The sequence below is a fragment of the Atractosteus spatula genome, chromosome 3 (assembly GCF_055471065.1).
Source record: "Atractosteus spatula isolate fAtrSpa1 chromosome 3, fAtrSpa1.hap1, whole genome shotgun sequence".
NCBI lineage: Eukaryota > Metazoa > Chordata > Actinopteri > Semionotiformes > Lepisosteidae > Atractosteus > Atractosteus spatula.
In genome coordinates this window covers 50,184,130-50,203,015 of record NC_142708.1, presented here as the reverse complement: position 1 = coordinate 50,203,015, position 18,886 = coordinate 50,184,130, and the positions used below count along the sequence as shown (strand labels likewise).

The following is an 18,886-nucleotide window of genomic DNA, read 5'->3' as shown; positions in this document are numbered from 1 at the left end:
GACAACCTAATATGTAATTTATCAGTCCACAGTGTACCTTTGACCAATTAATGACACATATTAATTTGTACTACAATATTAGATGTATGCATACTGTGTATAACTGTAGTTGTTTCAAAGTTTAAGTTGTAGTACACTTCAAAACCTGCAAATGAAAATAAAGAAGCAAAAAATCTTTTAATCCTTTCTGTAGCACATTTTTAGAATATTTACCGTTACATACTGTATATACAGACACATACAGTATAAACAAAGCAGACTGCTGTATGTAGAACTTTAGATTAGCATACAAATGCATTTAAACAAATGCATCATAGCTTAAATAATTTCCTACATTTCTTTGGTTAATAAAGGACTTTTGTTATAACCATTCTTCCCCTCACAGCATCATATGCAATTGTACTTAAGATGTGTTACAGGCATATATTGTGAACTTTGCCCTCAAACTCAAATTTTCTATTAATCAGTAGGTGGCATAATGTGTTAATTATTTGCATGTTTAAAATGGAAACCTCACTGGTTTCTTTTGTTTAATAAAAAATAATTTTGAAATACTACTTTTTACTTGAAGTATGGTCAAATTTATGCATGGAATACTAAAACATATTATATTGTACTTATCACCCATATTAAGTTTATGTTTATGTATGCAAACTACTTGATCTTAATTAGTTCACTAATTTGCAAAAACGTTTTCAATGGAGAAAACAGTAAATATCAAGTTTTGGTAATTTCTCGTGAAACACATTTTAAACCAAAGCTTCTTAAGAATTTTGCCACCTACAGTTTCACAGAAATAACCTGTTTTAAAATCAAACAAACTTTTCTATGCTGTAGATGAAGTCATCCTCTCTCTCCTATGTATATTTCATCATGCCCCTTATATGAGGCACACAGAACAGTAACAACAGTTTTTAATGCTCATAATACAATATAAATAAATCAGAACTGAATCACATTTTTAATAGAGCGATGAAAAATAAACAACCACTAGCTTTCACTTGGGAATTGAGAATGAGAAACTATCCTGGAATGACCATCTGTACCATTTGTAAACAATGCCATGTTTAAAAGTTATTAATATGCACCATCTTAATGTCTAATTTCACTGATTTTGTTTAATTGCAATTAATATATTCTTTTATTGTCCACATTCTCTGAAAACATGTCAACAGTAACATAAGCCTGCCCATTAATGTTTTGATCTGGTTTACAAGGTGTTTGTTCTTTTGAATTCTGAGAATTGCCTAAAAATTCCCTTGTTTTGGAGGCATTCTTCAGATAAGGGTTGATTAATGGAGTGTCTTCGGCTGCTTCACTTCCTGGAGTGCTGTCAATACTCCTCACTTCTTCCCTGTTCTCAGGAGACCCTGACTCACTCTGCAAGGCAAAATAATATTTTAGAAAGAGCTGATTTGAAAAGGCCCTCTTACAGTATGTTTTTTTTGTACGGTGAATTGTGTGAAAATCAGTGAATTCTGTACCCTTTTTGACACACTGTCTTCCGAAATGACTGGGTCACTTTCATCGCTGCTGAGGTCAATGTCAGGCATATGGACTATCATTTTTCCAGTTGGTCCAGAGTTCCCATTGCAGGTGATGCGTTCAATGACATGAAACTTATTCTCAACATTTTCTGTCTCGTTGCTCAAATGGTCCTGTGAATCAAATAAACACTTATTATTTACAAATCTAAAGGCATTAAGGCTACATTAAAGCAACTGCACTAAGGAAGAAATTCAATATGAGTTCATTTATGCAAAACGTTTTTCATTTCAAAAGAAAATGCAATGGTGCGGCACAACTGTATGTAACTCTATAAACAAAAAATAACGTCCAGAGGTGGACGTCTGACCGCAGTGACACTGCACTGTAACAGGGAAGGTCAAGAGTTCACGTCCCAGTCAGCATGCCTGCATCATACATACAGTATAATGTAACTCCTAATGATAGTGACTGCTGTTCTACAAGTTTAAAAGCTGAAGACACCCGTCATGGTGCTTAGTAGCAAAGAAGTCTGTTTAAACTATTGAAGCCTATGAAAGATATGTGACGACTGAAAACTGCAGGTTTTTTTTTTCTGGAGGTCAGAAATATTCGTTCTGTGGTGGTGCTAAAATTTACATCCGGCCCAAATCCATCCCATTTCCTAGCATAAGCGGTAACACACAAGGCTGTTCAAGCTGTGTCCAGGTACAAAAAGCCCCTTGAAATGCGTGAGATTCATATCTGAGGGACGGAGAGAAGGCTGGTGTTTCCCTTCTCAGCTCTCTGGAGGGCCTTTCGTAATAAATGGATTTTGAAACTACACTGAAGTGCAATGTGATTACATTATTGTGTTCAAATGTCTACAACATTTGCACAACCGTGTATGCGGTTGGAAAATTCATTGGCAAGGAAGTTGTCTAAAAATGATGTGCAGCTTACTGTGTCTTCTACTTAAAAGGTAAGCTGTGCAACTAAGGAGGACATCTCTACATCCTGTTAGTTTACGGTGAAACACAAGGATTGCTCTCAGATAGGTAATATATATTCACACATACATACCTTGGGAGAACATTCAAGAGGCCAGACACCAATGCTGCTAATTCTAGGACTTGGCACTTCAGGAAAGAGGATTTTTCTTACCCTGTGAAGATGATAGGGTTTAGAAATGTAGACTCAATGAATAAAACAATCTTGTTTTCTATAAATAAAAATGAGTTATTACTCACACTGGTATCAAACTTGATTTAATCAAAATGATTTAAAATAACCAAAATACAGGGCCCACCAAACTGGATAATGTACCTTATATAAAAAGTTCTAATCATGTAATACTGTAATCATAAGAGCATCTTACCGAGCAAAGTCATGTCTGTCACATATAATTAACTGAAATTTCAGGAAGCAAAGAGTGTCACATTTACTGGAACTGCACATCTGGAAGCCTCCAGAACTATACACAGACATACTGTACCACATGGTCCCTGGGGTACCACATCGAATACCTCAGCAGTAGCAGCATCATCATAGTCAGTTAGCCCTCTGAAGGCTGCAGGGAAATAATAAATTACCTCCACAAGTTGGGGACTGGCTATAAAATAATCCACAAAAAGCTACCACTGAATCTACCACTTTCCTCTATATTATCCACATTAAAATCCAAATCCAAATTAAGACATTTACACTAGTACAGTCACATGTTGTTGGAGAGGCAATCAAAACTCAAATGCAACAATTCTAAATCTTCAGCACACACTGGCATTTTCAGGATATGTAGTGTCCAAAATTATTATTCTAATTATTACTCTAAATCTCCTGCAGGAATGTGACAGTCATAGCTGAATTGCAAGAAAGAAGCCTCTTTTTAGGATGAACCACAGAAAGAGATGAAGTGTGCAAGACATCATTTGACAGTTGTGACAATTTGTTATGTCCAGAGTAAATGAAATTTTGGAGCTGCCCATCAATGTTATGTTTAGTATAAAAAAGATGAAGCTCATGTTGAGAAAATACTCTTGCATGACATATTTTGGAGGATCTATTGTGTTTTGTGGTTGTTTTTCATCTACAGGTCCTGGGGCCTTTGTCAAGATAGGGTAAATCATGAACACCAACACCATACAGAAGCGTGATCTAAAATGGACATTCCAGTATGACAGTGATACATCCAAATTGACAAAGGAGTGCACACTAAACATTCTCAACTGGTCACCTCAATCTCCAAACTTCAATCCAACTGAATATTGTAAGTCTAACTCAAGGCAGCAGTTCACTAATGGAAACCAAAGGGTCTGAAGTTTTCAGAGCAATTCTACATGCAGGAATGTAGAAAGTTCTCGTCTAAAGACCGACAACATCATAGCACAGAACAGGGGGTTCTGCCAGAGGAGGATTAACAGAATACTAACTACAGGGGTGTGAATAATTGTGACCTCAGTGTATTCTGTATTTCAATTAATTATTTATGGCACGTATGACTTTACTTTGTGCAATGCAATGTAATGAATGTAACTTTATTAGAATTTTTTTAATCTGTAAATCATTCTACTATATGATGTTGACTGTTAGGAATAAACTTGGAGAGCACAGCATTAGTGCCATCCTTCACTGTCAAAGAGACCAACTAAGAATATTATCTCTCAAATGCTAATACTAAAAATCACAGTAAAGTATTATGAATCACACACTTTGTATTTTCTATTATAATACATAACCAAGCATTAAGGTAATAAAACATACTTACAAAATAAAGCAAGAAATCCCCATGGCAACCATTAAGAGAATGCCTAATCCACCAATAACAGATATTGTTTTAATGAAAGATGAATCTGCAAAACATGTTAAGAAAACTGACAAATAAGTCAAGAAAAGTCATATTTACATTTTAATACTTTAAATGTTTTTTCAAAATAATAAGTCCTGATAACATTGCTCATTTAAAAACTATTTTTTACTATCTAGCAGTTTTGGTCAAAATAATTGTGGATAAAGACACAGGGTATAAAAGTATAATACATACGTTTATGCCTTGTGTGCCTTTATCCATAATTATGTCAATAAGAGAAATAATAAATTCAGAACTTGTTAGTGAAGGCAAGTTACATTTTTGGAAAAAATACGATACGCTACATTTTCTGAACATCTGGCCTAATTTAAACTGAATTTGAAAGATATGGTCTTTCTGTGCTTAGAAATGTAGAAGGCCTTGTAGACACAAACATTCTCACCATACTTGAGTGTTCTAAAGACAACCGTGCTGCTGTTGGATTCACCCGCATTAGTGCTGGCCATAACATGCAAGGTGTACTTGGTGTTGGGCTCCAGGTGACTCAGGTGGTGTTCCAGAATGCTGCTGCTAACTGTGATTGCTGATAAAGTAACATAAACAGAGAACACAGTTCTCAGAATGAGTCTCTTCATAAATCTCTTAACATACATAGCAAGGGGATTAAGGACTTTCAAGAATCCAAGAATAATGGAAAATGGAAGAAACAGCATACATCCTAAACCTTGACCACTTAATGCAAAATCTATCAATCCATCCATTTTCTAACTGCTTCATCCAATACATGATTGCAGGGGAGCTGGAGCCTACCCAGGCAAGCAACAGGTACAAGGCAGTTTACAACCTGAATGGCCTGACAAGCACATACACACTCACACCAAGGCCAGTTTTCCCAGAAGCCAATTAACTTACCAGTATGCCCTTGGACTATGAGAGGAAACCCACATAAACACAGTGGGGACACAAAAAAAACCCAGATAGCACCCCAGGTTTGGAATATAACCCAGGACCCCAGTGCTGCTAACCACTGTGCCACCATGCTGCCCCACTAAAAATCTTATCACACAATATAATCCTTAACGGGCCTACATTTCTCTTCTAAAAGGTATAACATAACATTACACATTAAAAAGTTAGGCAGAAAAAACGTTAATAGAAACCCCAAATACCTGGCTGTTATGGTGGACATAAGAATTAAAAATAGGCTTAAGTTCTTATCCTTGACGTGCACTGGGCAATTGCAAAATGGTTTATACTTACAGAGTTCAGGGCCTTCTTCCTTCCTGTAGAACACTGTGTAGTTCCTAATGAAACCGTGACGTTCATTCTCTGGAACTTCAGTCCACTTTATGGTTGCTTCAGTTGCTTTTATATCTAATGCTTTAACTAGAGGGATTTTTCCAGGCTCTGAATAAAAAGATATGTATATATATGTTTTTTTGTGAAAAAAAATGTAGGCCTACAAAAATGTAATAATGTGATATTCCAATACAAAATACAAACCTCCTTCTTCTAGATATGTATATATGATGACTTCTTGTCCTGGTCCTTCATCATAAATTGGGGTAACTGCAATACTGTAAAGCCTGAAACGCTCAAGTTTATCTAAAAAAACAAAGTCTTTATTGAAATACAGAGTGCTTTATACAGATTCGGTTACTACTTATTCATTGAAAAAAACTCATTTTCACTGTCAGCAATATCCTGGAGCAAATCTTTGGTAAAGATAAACTGTAAATCATGAAATCATGAAATGTGTGATACTTAGCTATGAAAATAAGCCAGTAGCAGTATAAATACAGTTTTTAAAAAGAATTACTAGTGTGTCAGATTCCTAGTTTGGCCTAAATGTTTGCCAATTGTACTTCTGTGAATTCTGAACCATAATTTGATGTTTCTTCCAAGAACGCAATATTGAGGGGACTTGCATAATTTGGCATTGTTCCAACATACTCCTTATAACATTAACATTGTGTACTGCTGTTGTGGTTGTATGTATTGACCCTAGATAATGTTGTAAAGAAATGTTTAAGTAGTCTTTAGACAGGGACATAGAGTATCAATGTTTTGTGTTCTGAATCACTCAATATATTAAAGTACTAAAGAGTTTTCAAATACTTTTTTTTTCATTTTAGTCCTACACATTTAAGTGTGCGTAGGCGGCAATTAAGTATGCAAGCACTCCTGATATAATATTAATTATAGTGGAATTTCAATAAAAGGAAAGTGTAAGAACTGAAAGCCTTTCCCAATGAGAAGTTGAAGAGGCTTTTAGGAACCACAAATAAATAAAAAATTATATAAGTGTTCACCCTTATACCTACACAATGCTTGCCAATGAACCGCAGCTAGCATTTTAACATTGCACTCTGGTTTGGTAAAAGCAGGAGGCTTCAATCAGGATTGGGTTTTGGAGTCTGTAAAATATTGTTATCACTCCAAGAAAAGTGAGCATTCATTGCTGTCTCAGGTGACTCTTCACCTCCACCAAACAAGTTACAGTAGGTGGTCTCAATGGCCTATTCAAGTTTCTAACATTTCTTATGTTCTTACAAGATGCTGCATTAAAACCAAAAACAACATATGCTCACCTTTTATTGAAATATTTGTAGCTTTTGTTTCTTCCCAGTCATAATTACTCCCATCAACAGACCAGTCAATCACATATTTATTCACTGGGATGTCAGAAGAATTCCAGCTCACAAATATCTGACCACTGTGGGTATATGCTTGTACTCCTACAACTGGTGGAAGAGCTGAAAGAAAAAAAAACACAAAACACTTCTGTAAAACTGAGAAAAGAACTTTTCTTGAATACTGTTCCTGCCATTCAAGAGATTCAGTTTTAGTATGCACAAAAACTAGATAAAAAAGTCTGTATTTTCATACCTACAGGTCAAAAGAGTTCCCTTTTATGTCTTTCATATAGGACCTTGTCAAAACATGTGGAAGCTTTTTTACATTCCTTCAAAATTATACAATACCACAGTGCAGTTATTAAACTCTAATTCAATTAAACTAAAATATAATTGAACGACTCTCTTTACAACAAATTTAGCTCTGAGAAAGAACTATAGCCAATCATTTGGCCTCTTTCAATACAAATAATTAAACTTGAAAACAAGTTTGTACTTTTTTTTCAATGGATGTCTATATTTATTGCAATAAACCTATTTCATATACTAGGTTCTGCTAGACATATGAAGGATAGTGACTTTTAAAAGAAAGTATACAAGATAACTAGATTAATGTTGAATAAACAGAATAAAAAAACAATAAAACAGTTGTCTAGAATTTTGCACTCTTACCTTCTCCCAGAGCAGGAATTGTAACTGCAGCTTCAGAAGTTGTGCTATTACTGCTATAAGCAACAATTCGTAGTTCATGAGCTTTCTTGCTGACATTCCTCAATGTTCTCATGTTAGATAAACTGAAAGTAATGGTTTCCACTTGGCCATTCATTTCCTCAATGGTAAGTTTGTATCCTTGCACCAGATCACAGCCATCCGAAGGCTGCAGTCCCTATAAAATATTAACAACTAAAAGTATATATTTGAAACAATAATGCATATTCCCTTAAGAGACGACACCAAGGTAACATTCATTACAGCTTATACTTTAAAAAGTTTCATCTTGGTTCTGCGTTGAGTTATAGAGTTCTAATGTGCCCTTACCGTGCCTTACTGGACAGGAACATGGGAACAACATATTGCACGCACCAAAACAGTTTTTTCTAAGGAATGTTTTCTACAATGGACCATGTTACCAAATAGAGGGAAAAGGCAAATGTACCCAAAAATAAGCAAAAAAGCTATATAGTACATTCAATGAGACACACTGCATTCCCAGAATACAACACAGCTGCATATTTTTTTTCAGAGTGACAAGTTTAACACCTAACCAACCGTACAACTGTATTTTCAACAAAGGTTAAAGTATATTTTACAATTTCAACTAGCAGATTATGCTATAATCAATATTTCTTATCTATGAAAAATGCTGTCCTAAAGTACTGGAGCCATGTACTGTATATGGAGTGATTTTCTTTCTTTTGAATCCTATAAAAGATCTTCTGTGCCCTGACTATCAATCTCAGTATCACATTATTTACTGTGAATGTAACAGTCACTCATCTTAGTTAATCAGTGTATGAGCTATTAATATTTGGTTCATTCTTATACACCTAGGGGTGTAAAGGGTGATTAAAAAGGAAGCTGCTGTAAAGATCACTAAACTGTAATTTAACTTAAATGCTTTATGATTAAGCTCTGTGGGATCACCAGGAACTGTAACATATAGTCTCATCAACAGGAACTGTAACATCTAGAGTTGTGATGAACTTTTCAACTTTCCACTTTATGGCATCTGATTGTCTTGTTCTCTGTTTTTAGCATTTCTGTTTAGCATTAATTTTAGCAGCCATTAGGACACTAATGATGATTAATCAGTTTAGTTAGCTGAAGGTTGCTTTCTGGCCAAAGCTGGTTTTTAGCTGACAACCAAGACCAGCTCTAATGGCTGTAATTGTAAAGCACAGCTCTTGTCACCTAAAAAAACATGCAGGGGCTGGGTTAGCATAGCTAGCAAGAGCATCATTGCTCTATCAAAGTTTTACAATAATAATGTTGAACACAGTCCTAGTAGAGCACCCCTGGTGCTGGGTTGTTTAAATATTTCTGTACTTCAGGCAGAATCAGACAACGAGAGGCAGCACAGTGAATTGTGTATAGTATTGCTCGTCTAGGATACTAAATGTCAGCTTGAAGTTTCACAGGGTTCACAGTTTAAGTTCAGAGAAATGAACTTGGAAGCACAACCTTTAAAAAGCTGACTGCCTTGTTTATGTACTTATTCATGCAATCATGAATCACGTACTTATCTTGTGGAGCATAGACCCTAAGGTTACCTATTAATAAACACTCCTGCTCTTCCACTTTAACTTCTCACGGGAATAGTTTTGATGTTTAAATAAAATGATTCAGCATATGCTTTACCCTGTCAGTTGAACTCAATATTAAAAACATGCTACGTGTTCTATGTATTATTTCATTTGTTTACTTATCAGACAAGATTTTTCCAGAGCAATTTACAATTTAATGTCTATAAAATGTGCATTTTGTGCAAGCACAAGTAACAGATGTGCAGGTCCAATAAGGTAAAGATAAATTTAAATGAATACAGTGGGGTAGCACAGGTTGGAAGAGCAATGCAAACAGCAATCTCATTCAGATGCAAACTTACAGTCACAAGCAAAATTATTTTAGGAGATAAAAACATAAGCCATGTATATTAATTTCATTATACAATGAAAATGTTTCCAATTACAGAAAAATCCAAAAACTTATTTCATATTTTTTCAGTAGTCTTGGTGCTGTTTGATGGACTTGATATAGGCAATAATGTTAATTTTAGACTGCAATGTTGTTGTTGTTTTGTTGTTGGTTTTTTAGCAGTGGCTCTGTGGCTAAGGATCTGCGCCTGTGACTGGAAGGTTGCCGGTTCAAATCCTGCAGCTGGCAGAGGAATCCTACTCCGTTGGGCCCCTGAGCAAGGCCTTTAACCCCAACTGCTCCAGGAGCGCTGTACAATGGCTGACCCCAAGCTTCTCTCCCTGTCTGTGTGTCTCATGGAGAGCAAGCTGGGGTATGCGAAAAGATAAATTCCTAATACAAGAAATTGTCTATGGTTAATAATGTGATGTAATTATTATTATTATTATGAAAGCCATTTAAAGCAAGTCTGATAACTGAGACATGAACAATGAAATGAACGCAGTTTCATAAATGTTTTTGTGACTTCCTAGATGATTTTTCCAGAGATCTTGGCAGGAAGACCAGTGCAGGGCAGAGTCACCGTTGTCCTGAATATTTTCCATTTGTAGGCTATCTGTCCGGGAGTATAGGGATGAAGCCACGCATGTGTAGGAATGGTTTTGAAACACTCTCCACCCTGATGAGCATCACATACTCTTTTTCTGACATCCTCTGAAATCTCTAGACCACGGCAGGATGTGTTTCCACTAACCTGTATAGTGATGACCAAATTCGCAATGTTTCTAATGATTATGTTGGACGGGGATGCATAACCTAAGTCTTTGCTTACTTCTTAATGAATTATTCAACAACCCGTATCTAATTACCTCATTAACTGTGCTAATAATTCTTATGAAAGTAAAGAGGCCTCACATATTATTGCACACACACTAATTCTTAATTATTAACATTAATGGGTTTTTTTCTAATATTTGTGTCTTCCTCAAACAGCATAGTGTTTACCATGTTACCATGTTATCATGGTAAAAGGGTGGCATGGTGACACAGTGGTTAGCCTCACAGTGCTGGGGCCCTGGGTTCAATTCTGGACCTGCTTGGAGTTTTTATGTTCTCCCATATTCATGTGGGTTTCCTCCACTGAGCTCCAGTTTCCTCCCACAGTCTAAAGACGTACTGGTAGGTTAACTGACTTCTGGGAAAATTGGCCCTGCTGTGAGTGAGTGCATACTGTATCTATGTTTGTGTGCTCCCCGTGATGGACTGGCCTCGTGTCCAGGCAGGATACATTCTGGACAGTATATGGATGGATCATGGTAAGAAATTGTAATTCGTATATATTTAAAGAAGTTCACAGACTTTTTCTCAGCACTGCTCCTTAACAAGGTAAACCCTCACTTGAAACAATCTAAGATGAAACGTTTTGTTAAAAACAATACACAAAAGTTTTCTATTTTCTGTTCATAACTCAACAAGTTTACACTTTAGCACGTAATGACAGTGCATGCTCTATAAAACCTATAAATAGATTTAAGCACAAAAAGGATGATTATAATAATCCCATAGAGACACCAAGACAACATCAAGGTCAAGTGTTGAGATCAAAGTGTACAGGTTGAAGAACATCCAAAAAATATCTGGAAGGATCTCTCAGAACCAGTTTCAAAATCAAAAAATAAACTGAAATGCTGAAATCAATTTTCTATATATTTTTTCTGTTATTTTGACGGTTCATGTTTTTTAAGCGTAGGCTGCAACAGTATACAGGTGGCTATTTCTCAGTTAAAGGAAACTGTTCACAACATTCAGATTCAGATTTTACTTCTTTGTAAATGAGAAGATTTATATATTTACCTTCCACATTACCAAAACGGCTCTGTCTCCCTCTGAAGTTGGAGCCTTAATTTTTCTCCAGAGGTGGAGCTGTACAAATTCCACTGTTAAAAAACATAAAATCATATACATCGTCCACATTAACATGATATACGAATCACAGTGGACTCTGAGACAAAACTGTGTTAAGTATTTTCTCGATATTCAAAATAACAGCCACACTTTTCATTTGCATCATTACATGTAAAAAGCACACTAAATAAGCCTGCATTATTACTACCGTCAAATACGTTATATTGACTATGAAGTGCATTTCCAACTGATTTCTAAACTGATTAATATTTTAGATATTTGTTAAGCAGTACAAGTAATACTAGGCGGCACAGTGGTACAGTGGGATTCCAAGCTGTTTACATTTTGCAATATCAAAACAAAACCAATTGTCTGCTCATTAATCCATCGTCATGATTGCTGACTGTTTTTAGAACACTTTGTGTGCTTACGAGGTAATAATTCCATACGAGGTAAGTTCACACATGAGACATAAAAAACACAATAGACTTTGCTTTTGCCAATGTAATGAAGGGAACTGAAGGTCACTCAAGAGAAATGAAAGTCAACACTGGTGTGTTTTTCTCAGTAAAACACTGGATTTATTTAATAAAAATACCACCAGTGTCACGAGTATAATTTTGAAAATAATGTGTGTGTACCTACAACCTCTCCATGAGCATGTTCAATATGAAACGTCTTTCTTAAGACTGGAAATACCGAAAATGTGTCTCTTGGGTAGATCAAGCACCGAAAGAAAATGATTACTGCTCCCCAGAGAAACCTCAGTTGCTAGGTTGCTTATTGGAAGAGGGAATAATAGTCTGCAATGTCGTGGATCATTAAAATCCACAATCACGTCTCTTGAAAACACAGTAAACAGAAAATATATGCAGGTTTAAGATATGGTAGAGTTCCAAAACCAAACAACAGAAATTCCTTTCCACCTTGCTTGTCACTCTGCCTGCCGCAACCATTAACTCATGCACACCAACTCTCTCTACAATAAGTTTCCAAACTCATTCTCTCTCCAAATTACTATTATTTAGTTTATTTCTCTTCTTTCAGTGACTTCATCAACACATCATAGTTCCCCTCCACATCCCCTAAGTATGTATTCTTCTTGGTTCCCATTTAGGTAAGATGTTCACATTTTTGTGGTAGTCCTTGTTATACTGGAGGGATATTGAGATAAAAGAAAATGTGCATAGTCATTGTAGAAAATGAAGTTCCATTTCCCATTTAAACTGCTTTCCCATTAGGTGGTATTTTAGGGTATCCCCCTCATGCAGGGACATTGGAGGTTGGATGACTTTGTTTATGAAATAAGTGAAACCAAACGTCAAACTTTAAATTAGGTGGTGAATTCACGGAACTGTAACCACAAAAAATCGAAATAATAGACCTCTAAACGCCCCAGAAGTATTAAGCGTAAAGGCTGAGAGACATGCCTTTCCTTTAGATGATGCTGAACTTTATTTCAATTCTGCACTGTATTTAGATTTAGTTTCTCCCTGGACTATTCTGATATCATGCGTGACCGCTGAATCTGTCTCTTTCATTGACATTTCTGTATTTCCTTCTCAGTAGAAAACCTTTTCCGTACCGTCCATCAAGGAAAGTGCAGTTGACTCCTTACTCCAGTCACTCCAATAAATTGAACCATTTAATGAACACCGAACTGAAACAGTGTAGCTGGTACAGAGCTTCACATCTTGTATATCAAGCACTTCTGTCCAACCATTGGTGACAGTATGAATTACCTAGAAACCCAGTACAGAAATAAAAGGATAAAAAGCAGACTACACAACTGTAACAATTCAATAACATTTTTAATTTACAAGTAATGATTAGGTAGAAAAGGTTAATGATGAAAGTATTAAGTTAACATTGACGTCAATTAACTTCTCAAAATGCCACATTTATTTCAGTTCATGTCATAAAGAGTTTGTGACATGATGAAGCCACTTAGCTGTAATTGAAAAATCAATATCAGTGACAAGGGTATGAGCATGTAAGTAATGATCATCTTCCTTCTCTTTATTAAAAAAAAACAACTGAGACTCTAATTAAAAATCAAAGAATAATCAGCCCTACAAGTAAGTAAGGAAGCTTTCCTGATGGGTTTTCCATTTCATTGCAATATGCAGTGATGAGTTTGGCTGGGAGTGATGAACTGTATGAAGTACACTTCATACAGTTCTTTTGTAAATAGCAAATTGCTTCTGCTATGTACAGCACTATGAAGATTATAAGGCCACAAACACAAAAATTCAGATGGTGTTCATAACTTATGCACAGAAAATGGTTCTTGAAATAAAGAAAACATTTGATCCTATAGCAGGAATACTGAAATAAAAGTGCAAAACTTTTTTCCAGAAAAGCCAATTTATTGTCATTCAGGATTTCAGAAATAAATCATAGATTTAGAGCCAGGCTACATATTTAAAACAATATCCTAATTTAAAAAACAAACACCCAGACACAAATTAGCTTACCAGTATATCTTTGGACTATGGGAAAAAAACGTAGACAAAATCCACATAAACACAAGGAGAACATATAAACAGATAGCACACCAGGTCCATAACACAACCCAGGGCCTCAGCGTTGCAAGACAGCAATGCTAACCAATGCGTCCTCTGATCAACTATTAATTCTATTAAAATTATATTAATTTTATCTATAACAAACGTGTATTTCTTATCATAGCTGACCTAAAAATTCTAACAATGTAATAATTTACATTTACAACAGCTGATTTCTTGTTGAGCATGTTCAGTCCTACCGTTGTGTTAGAGTCACTTTCTTGGCTCTTTACTTCACAGATTAATGTCAGGTAAGAATGACCTCGTAGTTCATGTGCAGTTTTCCACTTTACTCTTATAACTTTCTTCAACATAGGAGTTATTACAACACCTTCAGGAGGGCTGGTCTTCACTACAACACAATAGTAAAAAGGACAAATCAGACACAAACTACTAAGTAGGTGTATTTCAAATACAACTTTAACTTCATGTGCATGACACTCAAAGTTTTGAGGACAGTAGGTAGATTATTCAGAGCCTTCCATCATATTATGGCCCCTCGGGACAATTCCGGATCACCCAGACGGCATCTTGTACCTCCAGCAACCTTATTTACTGTATCTCTTGCAGTAAATGCCCAGCCATCTACATTGGAGAAACAGGAAGGAGACTCGGAGACCGCTTCAGAGAACATCAGGGCTGTGAAGATTAAAGATCTCTCCAAGCCCATTGTTTCTCATTTCACCTCTGACGGCCACAACCACTCTAATCTCTCTGTCTCTGTTCTCAAAGATGGTTTTCTGAACTCATACATCAGAAAGACTACTGAAACCAAAAGTATCCTGCAGCTAGGATCACACCTTCCCCCTTCTCTTAACGACAGACTACTCTTCTTCTAAACTTTCTCCATTCATTGGAAGTTTCATTTCACACCTCTCGACACCTATTCTGACTTCACACCTCTTGATTGGCCTCTCTTTCTGTCCCCTGCTCCTGCCTCTCACCCCTCCTCCCTCCCAGCCTTTGTTCTCCCGCCACATTACCTTTGCTTACTGCCTTGTCTCTCTCACACCTGAAGAAGGCTCCATGGCCAAAACGTTGTGTTTTCTTTCTTCTTTTTTTCAGCATGGAATAAACCTATTGTTCCTTTGCAGCCTACGCATGCTGACGCAGCTACCCACCTGAACTATCATATTATGTCTTTGACCATGACAGAAAATGATCTGTTATTCAACTAGAATAAGGCTGTAATCCTTATTCTAACTAGATAGACTCACGATGACCATAAAAATACTTTCTGTCACTACATGAAAGTGTAAGAACTAAATCCTCAACTTGAAAACTGCATCTGAGAACAAAACACCTGTTTTGAGAAAACTGCCTACAAATACTTACCTACTGTCATGGGATCCAAATGCTGTTTTTCTGAGTAGACTTTGCCCAAGACATTTTCTGCTTTAATGACAACTGTATGGACATCAAAATGATACACATTGCCATCTCCAAAAGTGCATTCATTTGTTTTGCTCTGGCATGTTTCATTTTCATTGAGTCTGGAGAAAAAGAAAACCCACATAAACAAACCAACAGCACAAAAGGCCTTTTTTAATGACATATTAAATATATATATATAAATTGCATGGAACGTCAAAGCAATCTGCAGCTAATGAAATTACAGTTTTTAACTTACTGCAGTTAAGTCAATTCAGTAACAAATCAGCAACGATTTTTTACTGCCTTGGTATACATTCAGTTATGTATCCTGTGCCACAGCGAATAAAAGCCAAGTTTCCAATCCAGAAAAAAATGCTTTTGCAAACCATCAGAAAATCTCTAATTGGAATACAATTTAATCATTATAATTTTTTGGGATCTTGCACACCAAGGCTGCAAAGTGCTTTGCCTCAAGTCATTTGCTAGCTTGGCAAGAGAACTGGTTTAAACTCCCACTAAAGTTTGACTTTACTTCTGCTTCCCTCTTTCCTTCCACAACATGTACAATTTGCTTTGAAATGTTGGCCATGAAAAGGAGCTCTATACATTTTAAGTCACCTGTTTTTTGTGTTTTCTGGACATACATACATGTAGGTAAAAATCCATTGCCAAACCTTGCAGTGCAGTTCATGCAATACGGTAAATATATTCTCAAGCCACATTTTGGTTCCTTATCAGATGGCCAAAACTAAGCTTAACATGTCAAGCTTGATTATTTCAATGGTCAGGAACAGACAGATCTAATACACTGTAGCTGAAAGACTTGTTCTCATCACTAAAACCGTCTTTACTTCTTAAGTTCAGACATGAGCAAGTAAAATCTAATTGAGCAAAAAACTAAAACTTTTACTTGCATTCACACAGTGAAAAATAGATTTATGGAAAAACTTACACTTCTCTGATAAGTGTGTAAGTTGTATATAAGAAGGTATTTCTTCCAACGTCCCAGTAACAAGTAAAAGCCGTGGAGAAAAATAAAACACAGGAAATATTTGTGGGTTTTTGCGGGGGCACTGTTGAAAAATTAACAGTTAAGATTAATTTATAAAAAGACAAAAAATGTTCTTTTCACAAAGGCCAAACTATCAAAAAGTGTACGATTCATAGTATCACACATTGTATACATTCACATAATTTTATTGAATAAAAGTCTTCAGAAAAATATTATTTTAATCACTCATCCATAGTGTTGATCAGTACATGTGTCAAAGTAAATTGAAGTAAATGTAAACAAAACATATCACAAATAGTTCACAACAGCACCACAAACAAGACCAGTAAAGAAAGAAATGACTACTGAAAAGAAACTAATGGCTAAATGTTGTTTCTTATAGTTTTGGTTTCTCATCTCATATGCAGAGAGTTTTGTGGAAAAAAGAGACTTTTTTTTACAATCACTGTACTAGACCTGGAAATCATTTGGGGTTTTTTACTCAAAGAATTGCTTAGCCTTAATAATGGTTACATAATCAACAGCTGACAGTTTATACATTCACACATTCTTAGTGATCAGAATAACAGACACTTGCATTGACTGTTCATGAAGTGAAATGGTACAGTATATTTACAGACTGAGACACTAACGTGAGCTGAGCCATTAAGCAATTTATGTAAGTACAACTTTACAACTTAATGACCAGAAAACAGGTAAAAAACAACACTGAACAGAATAATGTATATTTAATAAAACTGAAGTTATATCTGTATAGTTCAGAACGGCAACCTCCTCAGACAAAAAGTTTAAAAAGACTCTTAAGTCAACATTGCAGGGGAACCACCGACAAAATTACTAACTACAATACTTTCCAGAGTACCCAATGTATTGAAACTATGTTGAATGCTGGTCATTTTCTGAAACTTTTTGCCGTTGACTGTTTTAAAGCCCAGAATTCCTCTACACTTACATCCTCCATAGACTAATTTATTTTTAAATCCTCTCCATTCACTTACAGATTTAACCTTTTCACACTTTGCCCCCAAATATCTGTTTAATAATAATTAATAATTGCTTACACTTATATAGCACTTTTTCTGGACACTCCACTCAAAGCGCTTTACAGGTAATGGGGACTCTCCTCCACCACCACCAATGTGCAGCATCCACCCGGATGATGTGACGACAGCCATAGTGCGCCAGAACATCAGCTATCAGTGGGGAGGAGAGCAGAGTAATGAAGCCAATTCATAGATGGGGATTATTAGGAGGCCATGATTGGTAAAGGCCAATGGGAAATCTAGCCAGGACGCCGGGGTTACACCCCTACTCTTTTCGAGAAGTGCCCTGGGATTTTTAATGACCACAGAGAGTCAGGACCTCGGTTTTCCATCGCATCCGAAGGACGGCACCTGTTTACAGTATAGTGTCCCCGTCACTATACTGGGGCATTAGGACCCACATGGACCGCAGGGTGAGCACCCCCTGCTGGCCCCACTAACACCTCTTCCAGCAGCAACCTTAGTTTTTCCCAGGAGGTCTCCCATCCAGGTAGTGACCAGGCTCACACCTGCTTAGCTTCAGTGGGTTGCCAGTTGTGAGTTGCAGAGTGATATGGCTGCTGTTTGTTTGGACACTCTTCCTCACCGTTGTGACCATTCTCACTTGGTCTTCCTTTTGTTCTCCTTATATCCCTGCTACCTTCCCCTCTCTCCCTCACACCTAAAGAAGACTCAACAGCTTCATTTTTCTAATTTTTTAGCATGGAATTAACCTTCGCGTTTTCCAGTACTCACATCCTGCTTTAATGTGTGTTCCTCCAAAAACTGTGTCCCTTCCATCGACATTCATATAACACATAACAAACCCAGACCGGCGCGTAAAATTCCGAATGTGAACAGCAAAAACAGTTGAATTGATGGCAGAATACTGGTCTTCAGGAATCCGTTCATCATTTAGTTTCCAGAACAGCTGATCAGGGTTAAATGAAGAAATATTCCTGCACGGACTCCTGTGGGGGGCTGTGAAGAAAATCTGGATATCGGACCCCATCTTAATAACTGGATCTTTAGGGTGAACTGTGCAAGCTTCATCATAACCTATTAAAACAACAAAAATACATGATTTTAGGTGGATTATCGGCACAATATCAGTTCATTTACAACTATCAAATTTCGGCAGAATTTTCAGTTAAAGGAAATGAATGAAAAGGAAAAGGCTTAGCCCATACTATCAAAATATTTGGTATTACAGGAAACTGAAATGTTTCCTGAAATGTTCATTTCTTATTCTGGTCTGTTTAACTAAATGTGTAAAATGAAATTAGAAAAAAAGAACAGCTCCATCCTAACACAGTCAGGTCTGTTAGTCAAACAACTGGACAGCTAAACATGACTGTAATTAACATGCAAGAGTTAGACATTTCTCCCCTTGTGAATGTTGAGGTTTAATTTATAAGAGATGAAGAAACACATTCACAGCAGCAGTCATGTTTGGGAATGTTGAA

At 36.4% G+C, this 18,886-nt stretch overlaps 1 protein-coding gene across 2 annotated transcripts in view; it reads right to left on the bottom strand.

Moving 5' to 3' along the window:
* Positions 1-158: 158 nt before the first annotated feature.
* Positions 159-18,886, bottom strand: part of LOC148837898 (interleukin-6 receptor subunit beta-like) — a 31,622-nt gene continuing 12,894 nt past the window's right edge. For both annotated transcript variants that reach the window (XM_088911371.1, XM_088911372.1), the window contains exons 4-18: positions 18,177-18,479; positions 16,339-16,459; positions 15,348-15,505; positions 14,213-14,364; positions 13,031-13,187; positions 11,395-11,477; positions 7,579-7,792; positions 6,862-7,026; positions 5,774-5,875; positions 5,531-5,677; positions 4,713-4,853; positions 4,229-4,313; positions 2,548-2,629; positions 1,485-1,658; positions 159-1,380 (exon numbers count right to left, since the gene is read on the bottom strand). In XM_088911371.1, the coding sequence (XP_088767497.1) occupies positions 1,129-1,380; positions 1,485-1,658; positions 2,548-2,629; positions 4,229-4,313; positions 4,713-4,853; positions 5,531-5,677; positions 5,774-5,875; positions 6,862-7,026; positions 7,579-7,792; positions 11,395-11,477; positions 13,031-13,187; positions 14,213-14,364; positions 15,348-15,505; positions 16,339-16,459; positions 18,177-18,479 (2,336 nt within the window). In that variant the 3' untranslated portion in view covers positions 159-1,128. The remainder of the gene's footprint in view (positions 1,381-1,484; positions 1,659-2,547; positions 2,630-4,228; positions 4,314-4,712; positions 4,854-5,530; positions 5,678-5,773; positions 5,876-6,861; positions 7,027-7,578; positions 7,793-11,394; positions 11,478-13,030; positions 13,188-14,212; positions 14,365-15,347; positions 15,506-16,338; positions 16,460-18,176; positions 18,480-18,886) is intronic.